Source organism: Heptranchias perlo, chromosome 20 (genome assembly GCF_035084215.1).
Source record: "Heptranchias perlo isolate sHepPer1 chromosome 20, sHepPer1.hap1, whole genome shotgun sequence".
Taxonomy (NCBI): domain Eukaryota; kingdom Metazoa; phylum Chordata; class Chondrichthyes; order Hexanchiformes; family Hexanchidae; genus Heptranchias; species Heptranchias perlo.
The window spans coordinates 36,882,203-36,901,064 of NC_090344.1; the positions used below are offsets into that span (position 1 = coordinate 36,882,203).

Consider the following 18,862-nt stretch of genomic DNA (forward strand, 5'->3'; position numbering starts at 1 on the left):
ATCAGGCTACTTTCTTCTTGAGAAGTCTATTTGTTGCACTCGGTGCAGTGGGATGCGTCTTCCACAAACCAGTGGAAAGACAGTCTTTGGTAGTTATAAGAAATAAGTTCTGCTATTTGTTAATTGGGGAGTTCCTTGGACATCAGTTTCTACAATTGCATCTCAGTGACTGATTTCAGCTATTCCCTCCTTATTCCATTGCTTTACAAGCTGTCTGCTGCAAAATCTTCAAGTAGTTTTGCATATGTACATGAAAACAAGAGGCAGCAGAGTCCAAAAACTCTTTTAAAAGGGAATTAGATAGTTCGTTGAAAAAGTGGAATATTAAAGCAGAGGCGGTTAATTGAAGCATAGGTGTGTACTATGCAGCCGCAGGGCCACATATAAAGTTTAATTCCCTGTTCCCGTTAATTCCCTTATATCTCAAGCTGCTGATGCAAAGAGACCTTGGTGTTCCAGCTCAGGATTTATTCACCAGTGAGACAACAGCACTAAAAATAGCTCGGTCTCCAAATCGCCAGGCCCACAACATTCAAACAGGACAAACCAGCAAATAAGAAATCTAAGTGCAAATCGGAGAGGGCTGGATTCGCTGGGCTAAGAGGTCACTTGTCCATGGGCTACGGCTTGGACAGCTCTGTATTAAAGGGGTTGGAGGGCGAGCAAGAGCTGATGTGGAGAAAAACACCAGCCCAGAAGTGATGGGCTGAATGTTTTGTTTCTTTGCTGGAACATCCTACGATTCTAGCTGGGTGAACGCCAATTCTAATTCACTCTCCACTGCTGTAGACAGTAATTCTGTTTGCAGGAGTCCAGCGTATACACTAAGGTGCTGCTCCACTGGTGTGCTGCATTGTTGGTGGTGCCATTCTTCGGAGCAGATATCGGACTAAAGACTTTTATCTGATTACGATCCAGTGACACACCTTGGACATTTTACAATGTTAAAGGCACTACATAAATGCAAGTTGCTGTTGTTCATTTGTCTGCCGATTCAGGTCAGCATTGTAAATCACATGGCACTATTTGGAGTAGAGCAGGGAATTCTCCTGCCCCGGCCAACATTCCTCCCTCACTCAACAGTCATTGACCTCACTGCTGTTTATGGGATTTCCTTTGTGCAAAACGATTGACAGCGTGCAGTCTGAACAGTGACCACAATTCCAGGTAGTTCAGTGTAAGGATATTGAGGGTTATTGAACCAAGGCGGGTAAATGGAGTTAAGATACAGATCAGCCATGATCTAATTGAATGGTGGAACAGGCTCGAGGGGCTGAATGGACTCCTGTTCCGATAAGTGAAGTGCTTGGAGTTCCTTCCAGGATATAAGGTGGTAGAAAATGCAGGAAAAACAGAAAATGCTGGAAAAGCTCAGCAAGTGAGGCAGCAGCTGTGGAGAAAGAAACAGAGTTAACGTTCCAGGTCGAAGACCTCTCGTTGCAACTGCAAGTCTTATAAAGTCATTTTTAAAAAATTCGTTCATGGGATGTGGGCGTCGCTGGCGAGGCCGGCATTTATTGCCCATCCCTAATTGCCCTTGAGAAGGTGGTGGTGAGCCGCCTTCTTGAACCGCTGCAGTCCGTGTGGTGAAGGTTCTCCCACAGTGCTGTTAGGAAGGGAGTTCCAGGATTTTGACCCAGCGACGATGGAGGAACGGCCGATATATTTCCAAGTCGGGATGGTGTGTGACTTGGAGGGGAACGTGCAGGTGGTGACGTTCCCATGTGCCTGCAAGTCTTTCTTACAGTGCAGTGCACATCTCAGACTGCCAGTAACTATTGCATGTGGAAGCTTTGCAACCTGACCAGATCACAAGAAGAAGCAAATTCCAGTCCTGCAGGACCCAACCCTGATGCGCATGTGCGTTCCGGGGGGTGGGAGGAATCAAGAGGCTGATGACGTTTCAGGTAGCGCGCCGAGACTGTGACGTCAGTCAGAGTGCGCCGCCACTTCAGGAGCAGAAGGAGAAAGAAGCTTCCACCGAACAGCCGAGAAAATGAGCAAAGCGCATCCGCCCGAGCTGAAAAAGTGAGTCCGCGGGGCGGGGGACGGGGGACGGGGAAAGTAAAGCGAAGTGGAGCCGAGCAAAGCAACGCGGGAGGCCGAGGCCAGAGAGAGAGAGAGTCGCTGCAACGGTACCGAGAGGCTGCCCGCCATTCCCCCCCCCCCCCCCCCCCCCCCGCGGGGCCTAGCACTTGAATACATGCACCGCCACCCAACAAAGCGCGGGAGCGGCCCCCGGCCCCCGGCCCCGGTCCCCGTCCCGCCCAGTCCTGCCTGTGTTCCGCTTTGCACCGGGCTTCGTGCCGCTCGGACCTCCCGGGCAGCGGTGCCGGTCCCGTTCTCTTTCTCTTCCCCCTCATCGAAGCACGTGCGCGACCCGGCGGCCGGACGGGCGCGCGCTTTTGAGGGGCGCGTTCACGCATCACGTCAGCGGCAGTGCCCGGGCTCCAGCTCTCAGTGTTTGCGGTGGAGGAGGTGGTTTTTTTTAAAATTATTGTTGCGATGAATGAACGTATTGCTGACGAGGTGGGGGAAATTTCCTCTGCAGTACCAGATTGTGACTGGATTGTGTGTAGAAATGACAGCCGTTCGGCCCACCCAGTCGGTGTTTGCCCTCCACATGAGCGAGCAGTTCGAATAGTTTCCGATATTATAAACATTGACTGCACTGGGAGAGTCTGGGGAAGCACTTTGGGACGTCCCGAGGTCGGGAAAAGTGCGATCCAACAGCAAATTGTTATCACATTGAGCCACTCTGTTCCCATCCCGCCCTCTTCCTTCACCCCCCCCCCCCCATCTCGCCCTCCCCCCCCCCCCCCCCCATCTCGCCCTCCCCCCCCCCCCCCCATCTCGCCCTCCCCCCCCCCCCCCCATCTCGCCCTACCCCCCCCCCCCCCCATCTCGCCCTCCCCCCCCCCCCCCCCCCATCTCGCCCTCCCCCCCCCCCCCCCCCATCTCGCCCTACCCCCCCCCCCCCCATCTCGCCCTACCCCCCCCCCCCCATCTCGCCCTACCCCCCCCCCATCTCGCCCTCCCCCCCCCCCCCCCCCCATCTCGCCCTCCCCCCCCCCCCCCCCATCTTGCCCTCCCCCCCCCCCCCTCCCATCTCGCCCTCCCCCCCCCCCCCCCATCTCGCCCTCCCCCCCCCCCCCCCATCTCGCCCTCTCTCTTCCTTCACCCCCCTCCCCCCATCTCGCCCTCTCTCTTCCTTCACCCCCCTCCCCCCATCTCGCCCTCTCTCTTCCTTCACCCCCCCCCCCCCCCCCATCTCGCCCTCTCTCTTCCTTCACCCCCCCCCCATCTCGCCCTCTCTCTTCCTTCACCCCCCCCCATCTCGCCCTCTCTCTTCCTTCACCCCCCCCATCTCGCCCTCTCTCTTCCTTCACCCCCCCCCCCCCCCATCTCGCCCTCTCTCTTCCTTCACCCCCCCCCCCCCCATCTCGCCCTCTCTCTTCCTTCACCCCCCCCCCCATCTCGCCCTCTCTCTTCCTTCACCCCCCCCCCATCTCGCCCTCTCTCTTCCTTCACCCCATCTCGCCCTCTCTCTTCCTTCATCCCCCCCCCCCATCTCGCCCTCTCTCTGCCTTCACCCCACCCCCTCACATCTTGCCCTCTCTTTTCCTTCACCCCACCCCCTCACATCTTGCCCTCTCTTCCACCCCCCCATCTCGCCCTCTCTCTTCCTTCACCCCCTCCCCATCTCGCCCTCTCTCTTCCTTCACCCCCTCCCCATCTCGCCCTCTCTCTTCCTTCACCCCCTCCCCATCTCGCCCTCTCTCTTCCTTCACCCCCTCCCCATCTCACCCTCTCTCTTCCTTCACCCCACCCCCCCCATCTCGCCCTCTCTTCCACCCCCCCCATCTCGCCCTCTCTTCCACCCCGCCCATCTCGCCCTCTCTTCCACCCCGCCCATCTCGCCCTCTCTTCCACCCCGCCCATCTCGCCCTCTCTTCCACCCCGCCCATCTCGCCCTCTCTTCCACCCCGCCCATCTCGCCCTCTCTTCCACCCCGCCCATCTCGCCCTCTCTTCCACCCCGCCCATCTCGCCCTCTCTTCCACCCCGCCCATCTCGCCCTCTCTTCCACCCCGCCCATCTCGCCCTCTCTTCCACCCCGCCCATCTCGCCCTCTCTTCCACCCCGCCCATCTCGCCCTCTCTTCCACCCCGCCCATCTCGCCCTCTCTTCCACCCCGCCCATCTCGCCCTCTCTTCCACCCCGCCCATCTCGCCCTCTCTTCCACCCCGCCCATCTCGCCCTCTCTTCCACCCCGCCCATCTCGCCCTCTCTTCCACCCCGCCCATCTCGCCCTCTCTTCCACCCCGCCCATCTCGCCCTCTCTTCCACCCCGCCCATCTCGCCCTCTCTTCCACCCCGCCCATCTCGCCCTCTCTTCCACCCCGCCCATCTCGCCCTCTCTTCCACCCCGCCCATCTCGCCCTCTCTTCCACCCCGCCCATCTCGCCCTCTCTTCCACCCCGCCCATCTCGCCCTCTCTTCCACCCCGCCCATCTCGCCCTCTCTTCCACCCCGCCCATCTCGCCCTCTCTTCCACCCCGCCCATCTCGCCCTCTCTTCCACCCCGCCCATCTCGCCCTCTCTTCCACCCCGCCCATCTCGCCCTCTCTTCCACCCCGCCCATCTCGCCCTCTCTTCCACCCCGCCCATCTCGCCCTCTCTTCCACCCCGCCCATCTCGCCCTCTCTTCCACCCCGCCCATCTCGCCCTCTCTTCCACCCCGCCCATCTCGCCCTCTCTTCCACCCCGCCCATCTCGCCCTCTCTTCCACCCCGCCCATCTCGCCCTCTCTTCCACCCCGCCCATCTCGCCCTCTCTTCCACCCCGCCCATCTCGCCCTCTCTTCCACCCCGCCCATCTCGCCCTCTCTTCCACCCCGCCCATCTCGCCCTCTCTTCCACCCCGCCCATCTCGCCCTCTCTTCCACCCCGCCCATCTCGCCCTCTCTTCCACCCCGCCCATCTCGCCCTCTCTTCCACCCCGCCCATCTCGCCCTCTCTTCCACCCCGCCCATCTCGCCCTCTCTTCCACCCCGCCCATCTCGCCCTCTCTTCCACCCCGCCCATCTCGCCCTCTCTTCCACCCCGCCCATCTCGCCCTCTCTTCCACCCCGCCCATCTCGCCCTCTCTTCCACCCCGCCCATCTCGCCCTCTCTTCCACCCCGCCCATCTCGCCCTCTCTTCCACCCCGCCCATCTCGCCCTCTCTTCCACCCCGCCCATCTCGCCCTCTCTTCCACCCCGCCCATCTCGCCCTCTCTTCCACCCCGCCCATCTCGCCCTCTCTTCCACCCCGCCCATCTCGCCCTCTCTTCCACCCCGCCCATCTCGCCCTCTCTTCCACCCCGCCCATCTCGCCCTCTCTTCCACCCCGCCCATCTCGCCCTCTCTTCCACCCCGCCCATCTCGCCCTCTCTTCCACCCCGCCCATCTCGCCCTCTCTTCCACCCCGCCCATCTCGCCCTCTCTTCCACCCCGCCCATCTCGCCCTCTCTTCCACCCCGCCCATCTCGCCCTCTCTTCCACCCCGCCCATCTCGCCCTCTCTTCCACCCCGCCCATCTCGCCCTCTCTTCCACCCCGCCCATCTCGCCCTCTCTTCCACCCCGCCCATCTCGCCCTCTCTTCCACCCCGCCCATCTCGCCCTCTCTTCCACCCCGCCCATCTCGCCCTCTCTTCCACCCCGCCCATCTCGCCCTCTCTTCCACCCCGCCCATCTCGCCCTCTCTTCCACCCCGCCCATCTCGCCCTCTCTTCCACCCCGCCCATCTCGCCCTCTCTTCCACCCCGCCCATCTCGCCCTCTCTTCCACCCCGCCCATCTCGCCCTCTCTTCCACCCCGCCCATCTCGCCCTCTCTTCCACCCCGCCCATCTCGCCCTCTCTTCCACCCCGCCCATCTCGCCCTCTCTTCCACCCCGCCCATCTCGCCCTCTCTTCCACCCCGCCCATCTCGCCCTCTCTTCCACCCCGCCCATCTCGCCCTCTCTTCCACCCCGCCCATCTCGCCCTCTCTTCCACCCCGCCCATCTCGCCCTCTCTTCCACCCCGCCCATCTCGCCCTCTCTTCCACCCCGCCCATCTCGCCCTCTCTTCCACCCCGCCCATCTCGCCCTCTCTTCCACCCCGCCCATCTCGCCCTCTCTTCCACCCCGCCCATCTCGCCCTCTCTTCCACCCCGCCCATCTCGCCCTCTCTTCCACCCCGCCCATCTCGCCCTCTCTTCCACCCCGCCCATCTCGCCCTCTCTTCCACCCCGCCCATCTCGCCCTCTCTTCCACCCCGCCCATCTCGCCCTCTCTTCCACCCCGCCCATCTCGCCCTCTCTTCCACCCCGCCCATCTCGCCCTCTCTTCCACCCCGCCCATCTCGCCCTCTCTTCCACCCCGCCCTCCTCGCCCTCTCTTCCACCCCGCCCATCTCGCCCTCTCTTCCACCCCGCCCTCTCTTCCACCCCGCCCATCTCGCCCTCTCTTCCACCCCGCCCTCTCTTCCACCCCGCCCATCTCGCCCTCTCTTCCACCCCGCCCTCTCTTCCACCCCGCCCATCTCGCCCTCTCTTCCACCCCGCCCTCTCTTCCACCCCGCCCATCTCGCCCTCTCTTCCACCCCGCCCATCTCGCCCTCTCTTCCACCCCGCCCATCTCGCCCTCTCTTCCACCCCGCCCATCTCGCCCTCTCTTCCACCCCGCCCATCTCGCCCTCTCTTCCACCCCGCCCATCTCGCCCTCTCTTCCACCCCGCCCATCTCGCCCTCTCTTCCACCCCGCCCATCTCGCCCTCTCTTCCACCCCGCCCATCTCGCCCTCTCTTCCACCCCGCCCATCTCGCCCTCTCTTCCACCCCGCCCATCTCGCCCTCTCTTCCACCCCGCCCATCTCGCCCTCTCTTCCACCCCGCCCATCTCGCCCTCTCTTCCACCCCGCCCATCTCGCCCTCTCTTCCACCCCGCCCATCTCGCCCTCTCTTCCACCCCGCCCATCTCGCCCTCTCTTCCACCCCGCCCATCTCGCCCTCTCTTCCACCCCGCCCATCTCGCCCTCTCTTCCACCCCGCCCATCTCGCCCTCTCTTCCACCCCGCCCATCTCGCCCTCTCTTCCACCCCGCCCATCTCGCCCTCTCTTCCACCCCGCCCATCTCGCCCTCTCTCTTCCTTCACCCCCTCCCCATCTCGCCCTCTCTCTTCCTTCACCCCACCCCCCCCATCTCGCCCTCTCTTCCACCCCGCCCATCTCGCCCTCTCTTCCACCCCGCCCATCTCGCCCTCTCTTCCACCCCGCCCATCTCGCCCTCTCTTCCACCCCCCCCATCTCGCCCTCTCTTCCACCCCCCCCATCTCGCCCTCTCTTCCACCCCCCCCATCTCGCCCTCTCTTCCACCCCCCCATCTCGCCCTCTCTTCCACCCCCCCATCTCGCCCTCTCTTCCACCCCCCCCCCCATCTCGCCCTCTCTTCCACCCCCCCCCCCATCTCGCCCTCTCTTCCACCCCCCCCCCCCATCTCGCCCTCTCTTCCACCCCCCCCCCCCATCTCGCCCTCTCTTCCACCCCCCCCCCCATCTCGCCCTCTCTTCCACCCCCCCCCCATCTCGCCCTCTCTTCCACCCCCCCCCCCATCTCGCCCTCTCTTCCACCCTCCCCCCCATCTCGCCCTCTCTTCCACCCCCCCCCATCTCGCCCTCTCTTCCACACCCCCCCCCATCTCGCCTGCTCTTCCTTCACACCCCCCCCCCCCCCCATTCCAATCTAATCTTGAATGTTGACATTGTTTCTGTCTCAGCCGATATCCCTTGAAATGAATTCCATGGTTGCCTTTGTGAAGAAGTTTCTCTTGCCTTTTTTGTTTGAAATATCTTACATTTAATCTTGTATCTATGGCCCCTTGTTCTAGATCCCTCGACTGGTGAAATGAAGTTTGCTTCTGTCTACCATATTCCATCCATGCATAATTTTAAACATTTGCCATTTTCCCCATAATCTGCATTTTAATGTTTCATCTCTTCTGTATTTATTTCTACATACCTGGCAGCATCTGTGTGAATACTGCACACTGTACTCTAACTGAGGTTGTATTAAGGTTTAATGGAGGCTCAGTATTATATTTTGGCTTTTATATTCTATACCTCTTGTGATAAAATTGAGAATTCTATTAGCTTTTCTCTTATGACCACCTTGATCCTTTGTGGAAAAATGTTTTTAAAACTCAAACATGATAGTTAGTATGTATGTAACAGTGTTTCTCCATTGCTCAGTGTGAATGTTAATGGTCAGTGATGGCTCCTCACATTGTATTTATGTAATACAATATTGGAAAATGTGAGGTTATGCACTTTGGCAGGAAAAATCAGAGAGCAAGTTATGATCTTAATGGCGAGAAACTGGAAAGAACTGCAGTACAAAGGGATCTGGGGGTCCTCGTGCAAGAAAATCAAAAAGTTAGCATGCAGGTGCAGCAGGACATTGGCATATCCAGTTGCACCTCTGTACAGAGTACATTAAAACTGCTCTCTGGAGGGGTTTTGGTTTTTTTTTTGCCCCTCTTTCCATCTTGTTTGGAAAGGGATCCTTTTAGAAACACCTGGAAATAAGCCAGTCAACATCTGTAAAGAGAAAAGATGAGATGATGTTTCAAGTGTGTATTCATCAGACACTCAGGAGTTGTCATGATCTGTCGTTGCTCTTCACATACTGACTGACCTGCGATGTATTTTCTGTATTGAAGGTTTTCCTGTTTTAGACATGGTTGAAGCTTTCATATAGCCTGCTAGTGGGTCGACTGTAATTTCTATTTAGCTGGCCAGCTTTTAGCTGTGATATGTGGGGGTAGTGGGGCAAAATGTAATATCTTGAATTATGATGAGCCTTTATAGTAAATGCTTAAAATGGTGATGAGTAGCCTCACGGGGAGATAAATTGGAATTTAAAATGTTGCAAGAAATTTATGGTTATTGTATTCTTTCCTCCTGAGCAAATGGTTCTTTTCCTGTAAGTTTTTAGAGGCAGTATGGCTTCTGGTAACTCAAGGGGGCTTTTAAGTTATGAAATACTTTGTATTAGTGTGTTGTAAGCTGCTACTTCACTGTCCTTGAACTTCTCTTCAGTGATTGTTGTTCTCTTTCTCAGGTTCATGGACAAGAAGCTGTCATGTAAGTTTTGCATTTACTTTTCATACAAGGTGCAGTGATTGTACGTGGTTTGGGAAGAGGGTTGCAATGCTTAAAACTGGAACTGTGCAGAATAACTCACCACAATAGGTTTCTTGAACAGCACGTGACTATCGAGGCTGGGGAAACACTAAGATATGTGATCAGGCGATTGCAGCCTTGTAAATATTGAAGCTTTTCACGAGTGTAAGTTCAAACCGCTTAAAAGAAAGGTTTGACCATAAATGCAGCTTTTTATTGAATTGGCGAGGGCGGGTTGCATTGCACTGAAGATGTCATTTTGAATCCTGCAGAGCATTTTAAACCAGTCAGTTGGCAGAATATTTCAAGTAAGTGTACCAGTAACTTTGGCAACATACTTGGTCGAACAGGAGCATGGAGCAAATTCTGACCTGATGTAGATGAGAAACTCAACTCAAATGTACATTCAGTGGCCTTTTTAAAAAAAAAAAAAAAAAAATCTGATAGAGCTGTTCAACAACTGCATTAAGAATATGGCAGCATGACTGGACCCTTTTTTATTGTTATTTATTTAGAGTAAATAATCCACATTATCCTCTGTGCCTCATTTCAAAACTTAACTTCCCTGTACTAAATTGCATGGTTTGTGGTATGCCTTTTACTCACAAGTGATTTAAATCTTGTTTGATACACGTCCTAAGAGTCAAATTTCAACGGCTGCTTTACGTGGTGCTGTATATGTTGCTGGTCTTGTATGAAGTTGGGGGAAAAATGACACTGCTTCTGTCCATAAATAAATTAATAATTAAGCGTAAAAGTTGTATTTTTTTGCAATTCTTGCTATTACAAAAGCTGTATAACATTTGTGTGAACGGTAGCTTTGTCTGGAAAGTGCTTCTTTTCAACGTCCATTCTTGATCGTAAATTATGGTAACATCGCAACTGTTAACAGGTTAATTTAGTTGCTGTAGCAAAATAGGACGAGTGCTGAGTTTCAAAAAGCAACCCTGTAATGTAGTCATCTAGTTGCAAACTGGAGGTTGAGAGACTTAACTGGTTACTGATAGGATCCTGCTTCCAAATCAGTTGTGCACAGAGATCACAAGGCAGCACAGCTTTGAGAGAATAGGAGATGCTATCTACAGAAAGTTTTGATGCAGATTTCATGAGACTTTGTTTTCTCATTCAGTAAAACTGAATGGTGGAAGGCATGTGCAAGGAATTCTGCGTGGGTTCGATCCCTTCATGAATCTTGTAGTGGATGAATCTGTGGAGATGGCACCAGGTGGACAGCAGAATAACATTGGCATGGTGGTAAGTTACACTAGGGTCTTGCATTCTGACTACAGTAAGTCAATTTTCTCCATTCAGGAGTCCTCATAGTGACGCAGTTGGAGTGGATAAATACAGAGCCTGTATTGCTTGTTGGTTGATTTCTTTGGGGGAGGGGGATGAAACTAAGCTACCTGGGAGGAAATCCCATGGGCAGTTTGAGTGGCAAACTTTCCTTTTAATGGAAACCAGTTGAATGTCCAGTAACGCTCATCTCACCTCATCGAGAGTCCAGCACTCTTCTTGCCTTTAATTCACAATATTTAACGTTAGAAATTAACATTTGGAACCATGTTTGCAATACTCATATCTATCAATCATTTCTTGATGTAAAGTAAATGTTTACCTCACCAGGGGCCACATTGTATCTCCTTGGCACTATACTGCTTTGGTAATGTCACTTGGGACAAAGATCCATGTTCATTGCAGATCTATTAATTGTAGCGTGGATCACACCTTGGGAGTTGATCCAAGGTCCTCTCATCTCCAGAAAACAGACTTTGGCTGGGTATGCACCACAGAGCTTTAATGAGGTCTAAATCAGTTTGGGTTGTTTCTTTCCTTTCCCACTTCCCTAAGTCATAATCTTCATTGTTCAATACCTATCTTTGTGAGTGCTATTAGTTGGCAAATGACGACACTTTTCTATTCCGTAGCCTGCTACGTCAGGACCCTGTTACTCAGTTAAAGGGGAAAGGTGGGAAATCTGGTCTCAGTCTGCAGTCTAAGTGATGGTAGGAATATATACTACACCACCCCAATTTGACTTGTGCCTGTCTGAGAAAGCACATTATCTCCGCTCAATGTATTTCCATCCTGATCCAACCATGAGGTTCTCCTAGAGTGCTATGAGCATAATCTTGTGTTTTACCACTCTGGCACGGAGCTTTTGATAAGCCGCTGTGCTCAGGAGTCTGATATCGATGCCTGAGGTTGAACATTCCAGCACTAAAATGTACTTGTCTTTTTCTTTCGATGAGCTTTTTAACTTTTTGAACTCATTCCATCAGGTTATTAGAGGAAACAGCATTATCATGCTAGAAGCCTTAGAAAGAGTATAGTGAAGACATCTCATTATTCTTGAACCTTGGAAATCATATTGTGAAGACAACGCAGAAAAGGAGTTTTGAAGCTTCGAATTTGTCTTTTTTTATGGAAGATGGAAGAAGATTACAACCCGTAATAGCAGGAACCTCTGTAAGCCGTGACCTGTCACATTTTGTGAATACTTTATAATCTGTACTTTTGGGATCCGAAGAACATTAAATACGTTTTTGTATGAAATTAAGATTGGATGAAATGCTTTCTATTCATTGCTTTTGTATGTGTTCATTGTGGGTGAACACCAAATGATCTGCAATTTACCAATAATACAACCTTTTTTGAAAATAATCGATGTGATTATAATTGTAACTGGAGATAATCCTCGTCACCCCCCCTCCCCGTCCAGAAATAAAAATACTGGATGTAAGTGGATTCTAAGAATCATTACATTTATGCGTAGTATGTCATACTTGCACCTGCTTGGCTCAAATTTTATAGTCCAAAAGCTGTAACAAATCGCAAAACAAGTGCATAAGTTCCAAGGAAAAACTGGAGATGTAAAAAAACAGCCATATCTTTCATTTTTTTTGGAGACCCTCTTGGCCATTCCGAGGTGAGCGGCTTAGTGCTTGAAATAAGGTTTGTAATGTAATACACAGGCATTACAAGAAAGTAATTGTTAAGAATGTGTCTGATGTTTTCTGCTAGTGACCTGTGTGCCTCTGAAAAGTCCGGAGCTTGGGTTTGGGGGCTTTCTACAGCTATCTTTGTCTGCTGAAGGGACTCGACGAGGTGGCAAACGAAAGCTCCCAGAAATCTTCTTTGGTCAACTGCAAGACTTGCCATTCATAGTATGGCAGGTGTTGCTGTTTGTAAGCCTTGCTACCTTCTGAGTAAACACAAACAGAAAATCATTATTGGGACTTGAAAGGTAAAATGTTTTCTTTTTGATTTTAAAAATATCAAAACAATGTAAAGTTTGGTATGAGATTTTTCTCAAACTATAGACCAGGGGTGGTATGCTTATGCAATTTATTAGGACTGCCATCTGTTTGTTTACTATTTCCCCTCCATCTCACTTCCCTTCCTCACCTTCTCAATGCTAATCTGATTTGGTTTTTACTCAAAGGTGCAGGCCTGTCCCTTGTACTGTAGTGGATTAAAGAATTAGACAGCCATACCTTGAGCTGTTGTTTTTTTCCCCATGTTATGTATACAACTTATTTCTCTGAATTGCAGTGGGTAAGGAAAACTTAGGATCTATTAATCAAAAAAATACTGAATTGTCTCAACTCCTCTCTCCAAACCTCTTTCCAAATTCAGCAGAAAGGTTAGAACCCAGCACTGCCAGTGAAGCTCCGATGCACCATGAGCTTCTATGGAGTCTCTGCTAGCTTAAGTAAAATTTCTTAATACTAGCATTTTTTTGATGGTCTTCTGCAGAGTAGCTTTCTCCCAGACTGTTCAAAATACAGGGCTGTAATTTCATTAAGTGCTACATCTTAGTGAGTGCTGGCGAGCCCATTCTTTGTTCATGCCCTGTCCTCCAATACCAATTTTTAAAAAAAAATTATCCAGTTCCCTTTTAAAAGCTCCAGCCACTGTTTCTGGTAGGGCATTTTATGTCCTAACAACCTTCTATATTTAAAAAAAAAATTGTCCTTATTTCTCCATTTTGGTGGTGGTAAATGTTTGCCTTCTCGTTACTGATTTACCTGGTCACAGCCCCTCATACTTCTGAGTGTTCAATCTATAAAAAGTGCCTTCATTTCTCAAATCTTGCCTTTTAACTAAAGCCTCTCATCCTGGTATCATCTTAGTGAACAAATCTCGTCTGTATCCTTTCCATGGCTTTGATGTCCAGTTTTGGGTGCCCTACTTTAAGGATATGTTCTTAGCATATAACTAACTGTTAGTATTTTAACTGCACCTCCAGGCTTAATTCCTGCTGAAGCTAAACTCCACGCTCTACTGCCCTAGTACTCTGCCAGTAAATTCAAATTCATATTTATAACTTTCAGGCTAGCCACTGCCAATTCCTTCTGCTCAGGCAAAGTTCTGCACCCTACTGGCCCTTGACACTCCACTGGTCATTAGCTCGTGAATTTAAATGTTCTCTCAAGTTCAAGATTGCTATAGGAAAGATTAGCTCATTGCACCTTTTCAGTTAATATTTGGTATTGATATGTACACATCACACAACCACCAGGTGATTCACATTCTTTGAGTGGTGGTTGGAGGGGATTGGAGGCAGTGGACTCATGGGTAAGTCAGGAGGAGAAGTTTGCAGGAAGGGGCCAACGCACATATGCACCGGAGACAGTTTTCTGGAACAATATATCGAGGAGCGAACAGGCTATTTTAGATCTAGTATTGTGTAATGAGACAGGATTAATTAGTAATATAATAAAAGATCCTCTGGGGAAGAGGGATCATGATATGATAGAATTTTATATTCGGTCGGAGAGTGATTGTAGTTAAATCTGAAACTAGGGTCTTAAATTTAAACAAGGTCAATTATGTAGGTATGAGTGGTGAGTTGGCGAAGGTAGATTGGGAAATTAAATTAAAAGATATCACAGTCGATAAGCAATGGCGGACATTTAAAGAAATAATTCTCAACGAATCTACCTACCCTTCAGGAATAAAAACTCCATGGGATAAGTGATCCAATTGTGGCTAACTAAAGAAGTTAAGGATAGTATTGGATTTAAAGAGGCTTATAATTTTGCCAAAAAGACTAGTTAGCCTGAGGATTGGGAGGGTTTTAGAAATCAGCAAAGGGTGACCAAGAAATTGATAGAGGGGGAAATTTGAATATGTGAGTAAACAAGCAAGAAATATAAATACAGATTGTTAGAGCTTCTACAAGTATATAAAAAGGAAGAGATTAGCAGAAGTAGACGTGGGTCCCTTAGAGTAGGAGAAATTATAACGGGGAATAAGTAAATGAGAGACGTTAAACAAATATTTTGTACCTGTCTTCACAATAGAAAACACAAAAAAAATACCGGAAATAGTGGGGACCCAAGAGTGAGGAGCTTAGTGATGATTAGTAAAGAAAAAGTACTGGAAAAATTAATAGGAGTAAAAGCCGACAAATCCCTTGGACCCAATGGCTTACATCCAAGGGTTTTAAGTGGCTGCAGAGATCGTGGATGCAATTGTATTGGGCGTTGGTGAGACCACACCTGGAGTACTGTGTACAGTTTTGGTATTATTTAAGGAAGGAAATACCTTGCCTTGGTGGCGGTGTAATGAACGTTCACTAGATTGATTCCTGCTATGAGAGGGTTGTCCGATGAGGAAAGTTTGAGTAGAATGGGCCTATATGCTCTGGTAAACAATTTTACAACACCAAGTTATAGTCCAACAATTTTTGTTTGAAATCTACAAGCTTTCGGAGGCTTCCTCCTTCCTCAGGTAAATGTTCAGGAGCTCCTCGAAGCCTACGCATTTATACATATAGAACAATACATGGTTTTTACAGACTGCCCCTGCAACTGCCCGTTGCCAAGGCAATCACCGTGTTCAGACAGAGAGGTGTCACCTACAGAACCCCCGAATACACATTCAACAAAAAAACAAACAGGAAAAAAAACAGGGAGAGGCAGAAACATCCGGAAGGCAGAGAAAGCCAGCAAATGACCCATTATATTAAAAACAGATAGCTTTTGTTCGCTGGTGGGGTAACGTGTAGCGTGACATGAACCCAAGATCCCGGTTGAGGCCGCTTTCTCTGCCTTACGGATGTTTCGGCCTCTTTTTTTCCTGTTTGTTTTTTTGTTGAATGTGTATTCGGGGGTTCTGTAGGTGACACCTCTCTGTCTGAACACGGTGATTGCCTTGGCAACGGGCAGTTGCAGGGGCAGTCTGTAAACACCATGTATTGTTCTATATGTATAAATGCGTAGGCTTCGAGGAGCTCCCGAACATTTACCTGAGGAAGGAGGAAGCCTCCGAAAGCTTGTAGATTTCAAATAAAAATTGTTGGACTATAACTTGGTGTTGTAAAATTGTTTACAATTGTCAACCCCAGTCCATCACCGGCATCTCCACATCATATATGCTCTGGGGTTTAGAAGAATGAGCGGTGATCTAATTGAAACATATAAGATTCTAAGAGGGCTTGACGAGATAGATGCTAAGAGGTTGTTTCCCCTGGCTGGAGAGTCCAGGACTCTAAGGGATGTGGGGAATCGCTGTTGACGTATAGCCTAAGGAGATGAGGGGAGAAAAACAATGATGGAGGGAGGAATTAGCTCTGTAAAGTGTCAATTATATGACGTAAGACTGCCGATGTGGATATGGGGACCAGGCGGGAAAGTGGAGTTGAGGTCGAAGATCAGCCATGATCTCATTGAATGGAAGAGCAGGCTCGAGGGGCCCTGTGGCCTATTGCTGCTCCTATACCTTGTTTTGTTCATACTGGTCATTTCCTAGGTGCCGCTGCTGCATGACCTAATGTTCCTCTGGCACATGTTCCGTAGATATTTCATCCATATGCTTTTGGGAGAGGAGGATTTGAGCAGATGTTGGGATATGCCTTCTAACCCTGTGAGGTGTGGGATCTGAAGTTCTGTGCTGAGATGCTTTCTGGTCATCTGATCAACCATGCATGTGTTTGAATAAGGTGGCTCTTGCCATTGTGGCCTGCAGAACGGGCTAGAGGCAGAGCAAAAGCAGATGTCAGTGGGTGCCACTTTGACCACCGTCCTTCCAGCATATGTGTCTATGATGCAGGTACTGGGGCTTTATCCAGGGTGGAAGCAGGAGGTCACACTTTGCCACCCAGCACGATGTTGGGATGACAGTGATTGTAGCAAGATGCACTGAATGACGTGTCTTAGGGATCATTGCTGGGACTTCTGTTTTTAACCTATATAAATTAGTTGGATTCAGAAATTAAGTGGAATTTGGCCCAATTTGCAGATTCTAATCTGAAGGGAATCTGATGATGTAGCTATGGTCCTATAAAAATTTGCAGATGAAATTCAAGGCTGGTATTACAACAACAACTTGCATTTATATAGCGCCTTTAACCTAGGAAAACACACGAAGAGAAAGAATGGGTGACAAACCGTTCAATGAATGGTGCTGAATGAGATAGAGATGCTGAAAGAGATCTGGCAGTAATGGTGTGTTCAATGATTGCAGAGCAGCAATCGACAAAACTGCATTGCTAAATCAGTAGAGTTCAAGGCCAAGGCCGTTAAACTGAAACTGTATAGTGCTCGTATCAGACCATACCTTGAGTACTGTGTTCAGTTCCAGTCACCAAAGCATAGTGGAAACGTTCAAGCCCCGGAGACAATGCAGGGGAGGGCCACAAGGCTGATCCTGAACAGTGACTTCAGAGAGCTGCATTTTGTCTATTTTCCATTTGCTTTCAATTCACACTTCACCTGCAGGCTGCCTTTCAATGAAAGGCTAGAAAATCTCAGATTCTTGAGACTTGAAAGTAGATGAATGTGCATGGACCTTTTAGAAATATGTAAGAAATACAGAGGATAGAACAAGTAAATTTGGACCACTATTTTAAGTTAAGCCATGAAGAAAATTTCGATTGATGAATTATAGGGTATATGTACTGACTGGTGTGGTACTGAGCAACACAAATTAGAAATGTCCCAGATTTGATCTGTGTTTTGCTGAGTAAGGTTACCTCAGTCTGTATGGTGGTGGGGCAGTACAATTGACCTCAATGCCCCTGAGCTAGGAATGAACTAAAAGCCATTTCAAATAATGTTTTGAAAAATGTCAAAAAATAAATACGATACAATAGCAGTGCATGTTAGAGCGCAAATAATATAGGTTTGATCTCACACTCCATTGAATACCCACCTCAGAAGGGAGGGGAAATTGGTGCGAGTTTAAAAGAAACTCCACTAGGTGTCAGTGTAACATCACTACATTTGTACTCCTTAGGAGCTGATGCAAAACTTTTTTTTAAAATGCTGTCTGGGGCTTCTCAGTGCTGCACTTGGCTTGGGCTTCATGATAAGTGACTTGTCATATTGCTCCTAGGAACTGAGCATCTACCTTGAACCGACTGAGATTTGTGTTTATAACAGCTAGCAGAGTGCTGCATTGCAATTTACCTTTCAAAAGGCATGCGGTAAGGTGCCACACAAGAGGTTGTTATACAAGACTAGGGCTTATGGGAATGAGGATTGGTTGAGGGTCAGAAAACAGAGTAGGAATAAACGGGTCATTTACAAGTTGGCAGGTTATAACCAATTGGGTGCCACAAGGATCAGTTCTTGTGCCTCAGCTATTAACAATGTATATCGATGACTTAGATGAGGGGACCGAGTGTAATGTATTGAAGTTTGCTGATGATAGAAAGCTAGGTGGGAAAGTAAGATGTGAGGAGGATACAAGGAGCCTGCAAAGAGATATAGACAGGTTAAGTGAGTGGACGAGAAGATGGCAGCTGGAATATAGTGTGGGGAAACGTGAAATTATTTGCTTTGGTCGGAAGAATAGAAAAGCAGAATATTTTTTTAAAAGGTGAGAGACTAAGAAATGTTGGTAGTCAGAGGGATCTGGGTGTCCTTGTACATGAATCACAAAAAGTTAACATGCAGGTGCAGCAAGCAATTAGGAAGGCAAATGGTATGTTAGCCTTTATTGCAAGGGAGTTGGAGTATAAGAGCAAGGAGGTCTTGCTGCAATTATATAGGGCTCTGGTGAGATCACGCCTGAATTACTGAACGGTTTTGGTCCCCTCACCTAAGCAAGTATATATGCCTTCGAGAGGGTGCAACGAAGGTTCACTGGATTGATTCCTGGGATGAGAGGGTTGACCTATGAGGAGAGACTGAGTAGAATGGGCCTATGTTCTCTGGAGTTTAGAAGAATGAGGAGTGATCTCATTGAACCGTATAAAATTCTTAGAGGGCTTGACAGGGTAGCTGATGAGAGGCTGCTTCCCCTGTCTAGAACTAGGGGTCATAGTGTCAAGATAAGGGGACGGCCATTTAGGACCGAGATGAAGAAAAATTTCTTCACTCAGAGGGTTGTGAATCTTTGGAATTCTCTACCCCAGAGGGCTGTGGATGCTCAGTCGTTGAGTATGTTCAAAACTGAGATTGATAGATTTTTGGACACTAAGGGAATCAAGGGGTATGGGGATCAGGCGGGAAAGTGGAGTTGAGGTAAAAGATCAGCCATGATCTGATTGAATGGCGGAGCAAGCTCGAGGGGCTGCATAGCCTAATCCTGCTCCTATTTCTTATGTTCTTATCTCATTGAGGTCAAGGTAGTTTAGGAACTAGCTGAGAAGTTTCTACACTGCAGTAACTAGGCTCCCAGACACGTTGTATACAGTGAGTTGGCTA

At 49.8% G+C, this 18,862-nt stretch overlaps 1 protein-coding gene across 1 annotated transcript; it reads left to right on the forward strand.

The window, feature by feature from the left end:
• The first annotated feature begins 1,921 nt into the window (after positions 1-1,921).
• snrpg (small nuclear ribonucleoprotein polypeptide G) lies at positions 1,922-11,763 on the forward strand. Its single transcript, XM_068001004.1, has 4 exons — positions 1,922-2,028; positions 9,142-9,164; positions 10,333-10,457; positions 11,486-11,763. Exons 1-4 carry the CDS (start codon positions 1,997-1,999, stop codon positions 11,534-11,536), a joined length of 231 nt encoding a protein of 76 aa, XP_067857105.1. The 5' UTR covers positions 1,922-1,996; the 3' UTR covers positions 11,537-11,763.
• The last annotated feature ends 7,099 nt before the right edge of the window (positions 11,764-18,862 follow it).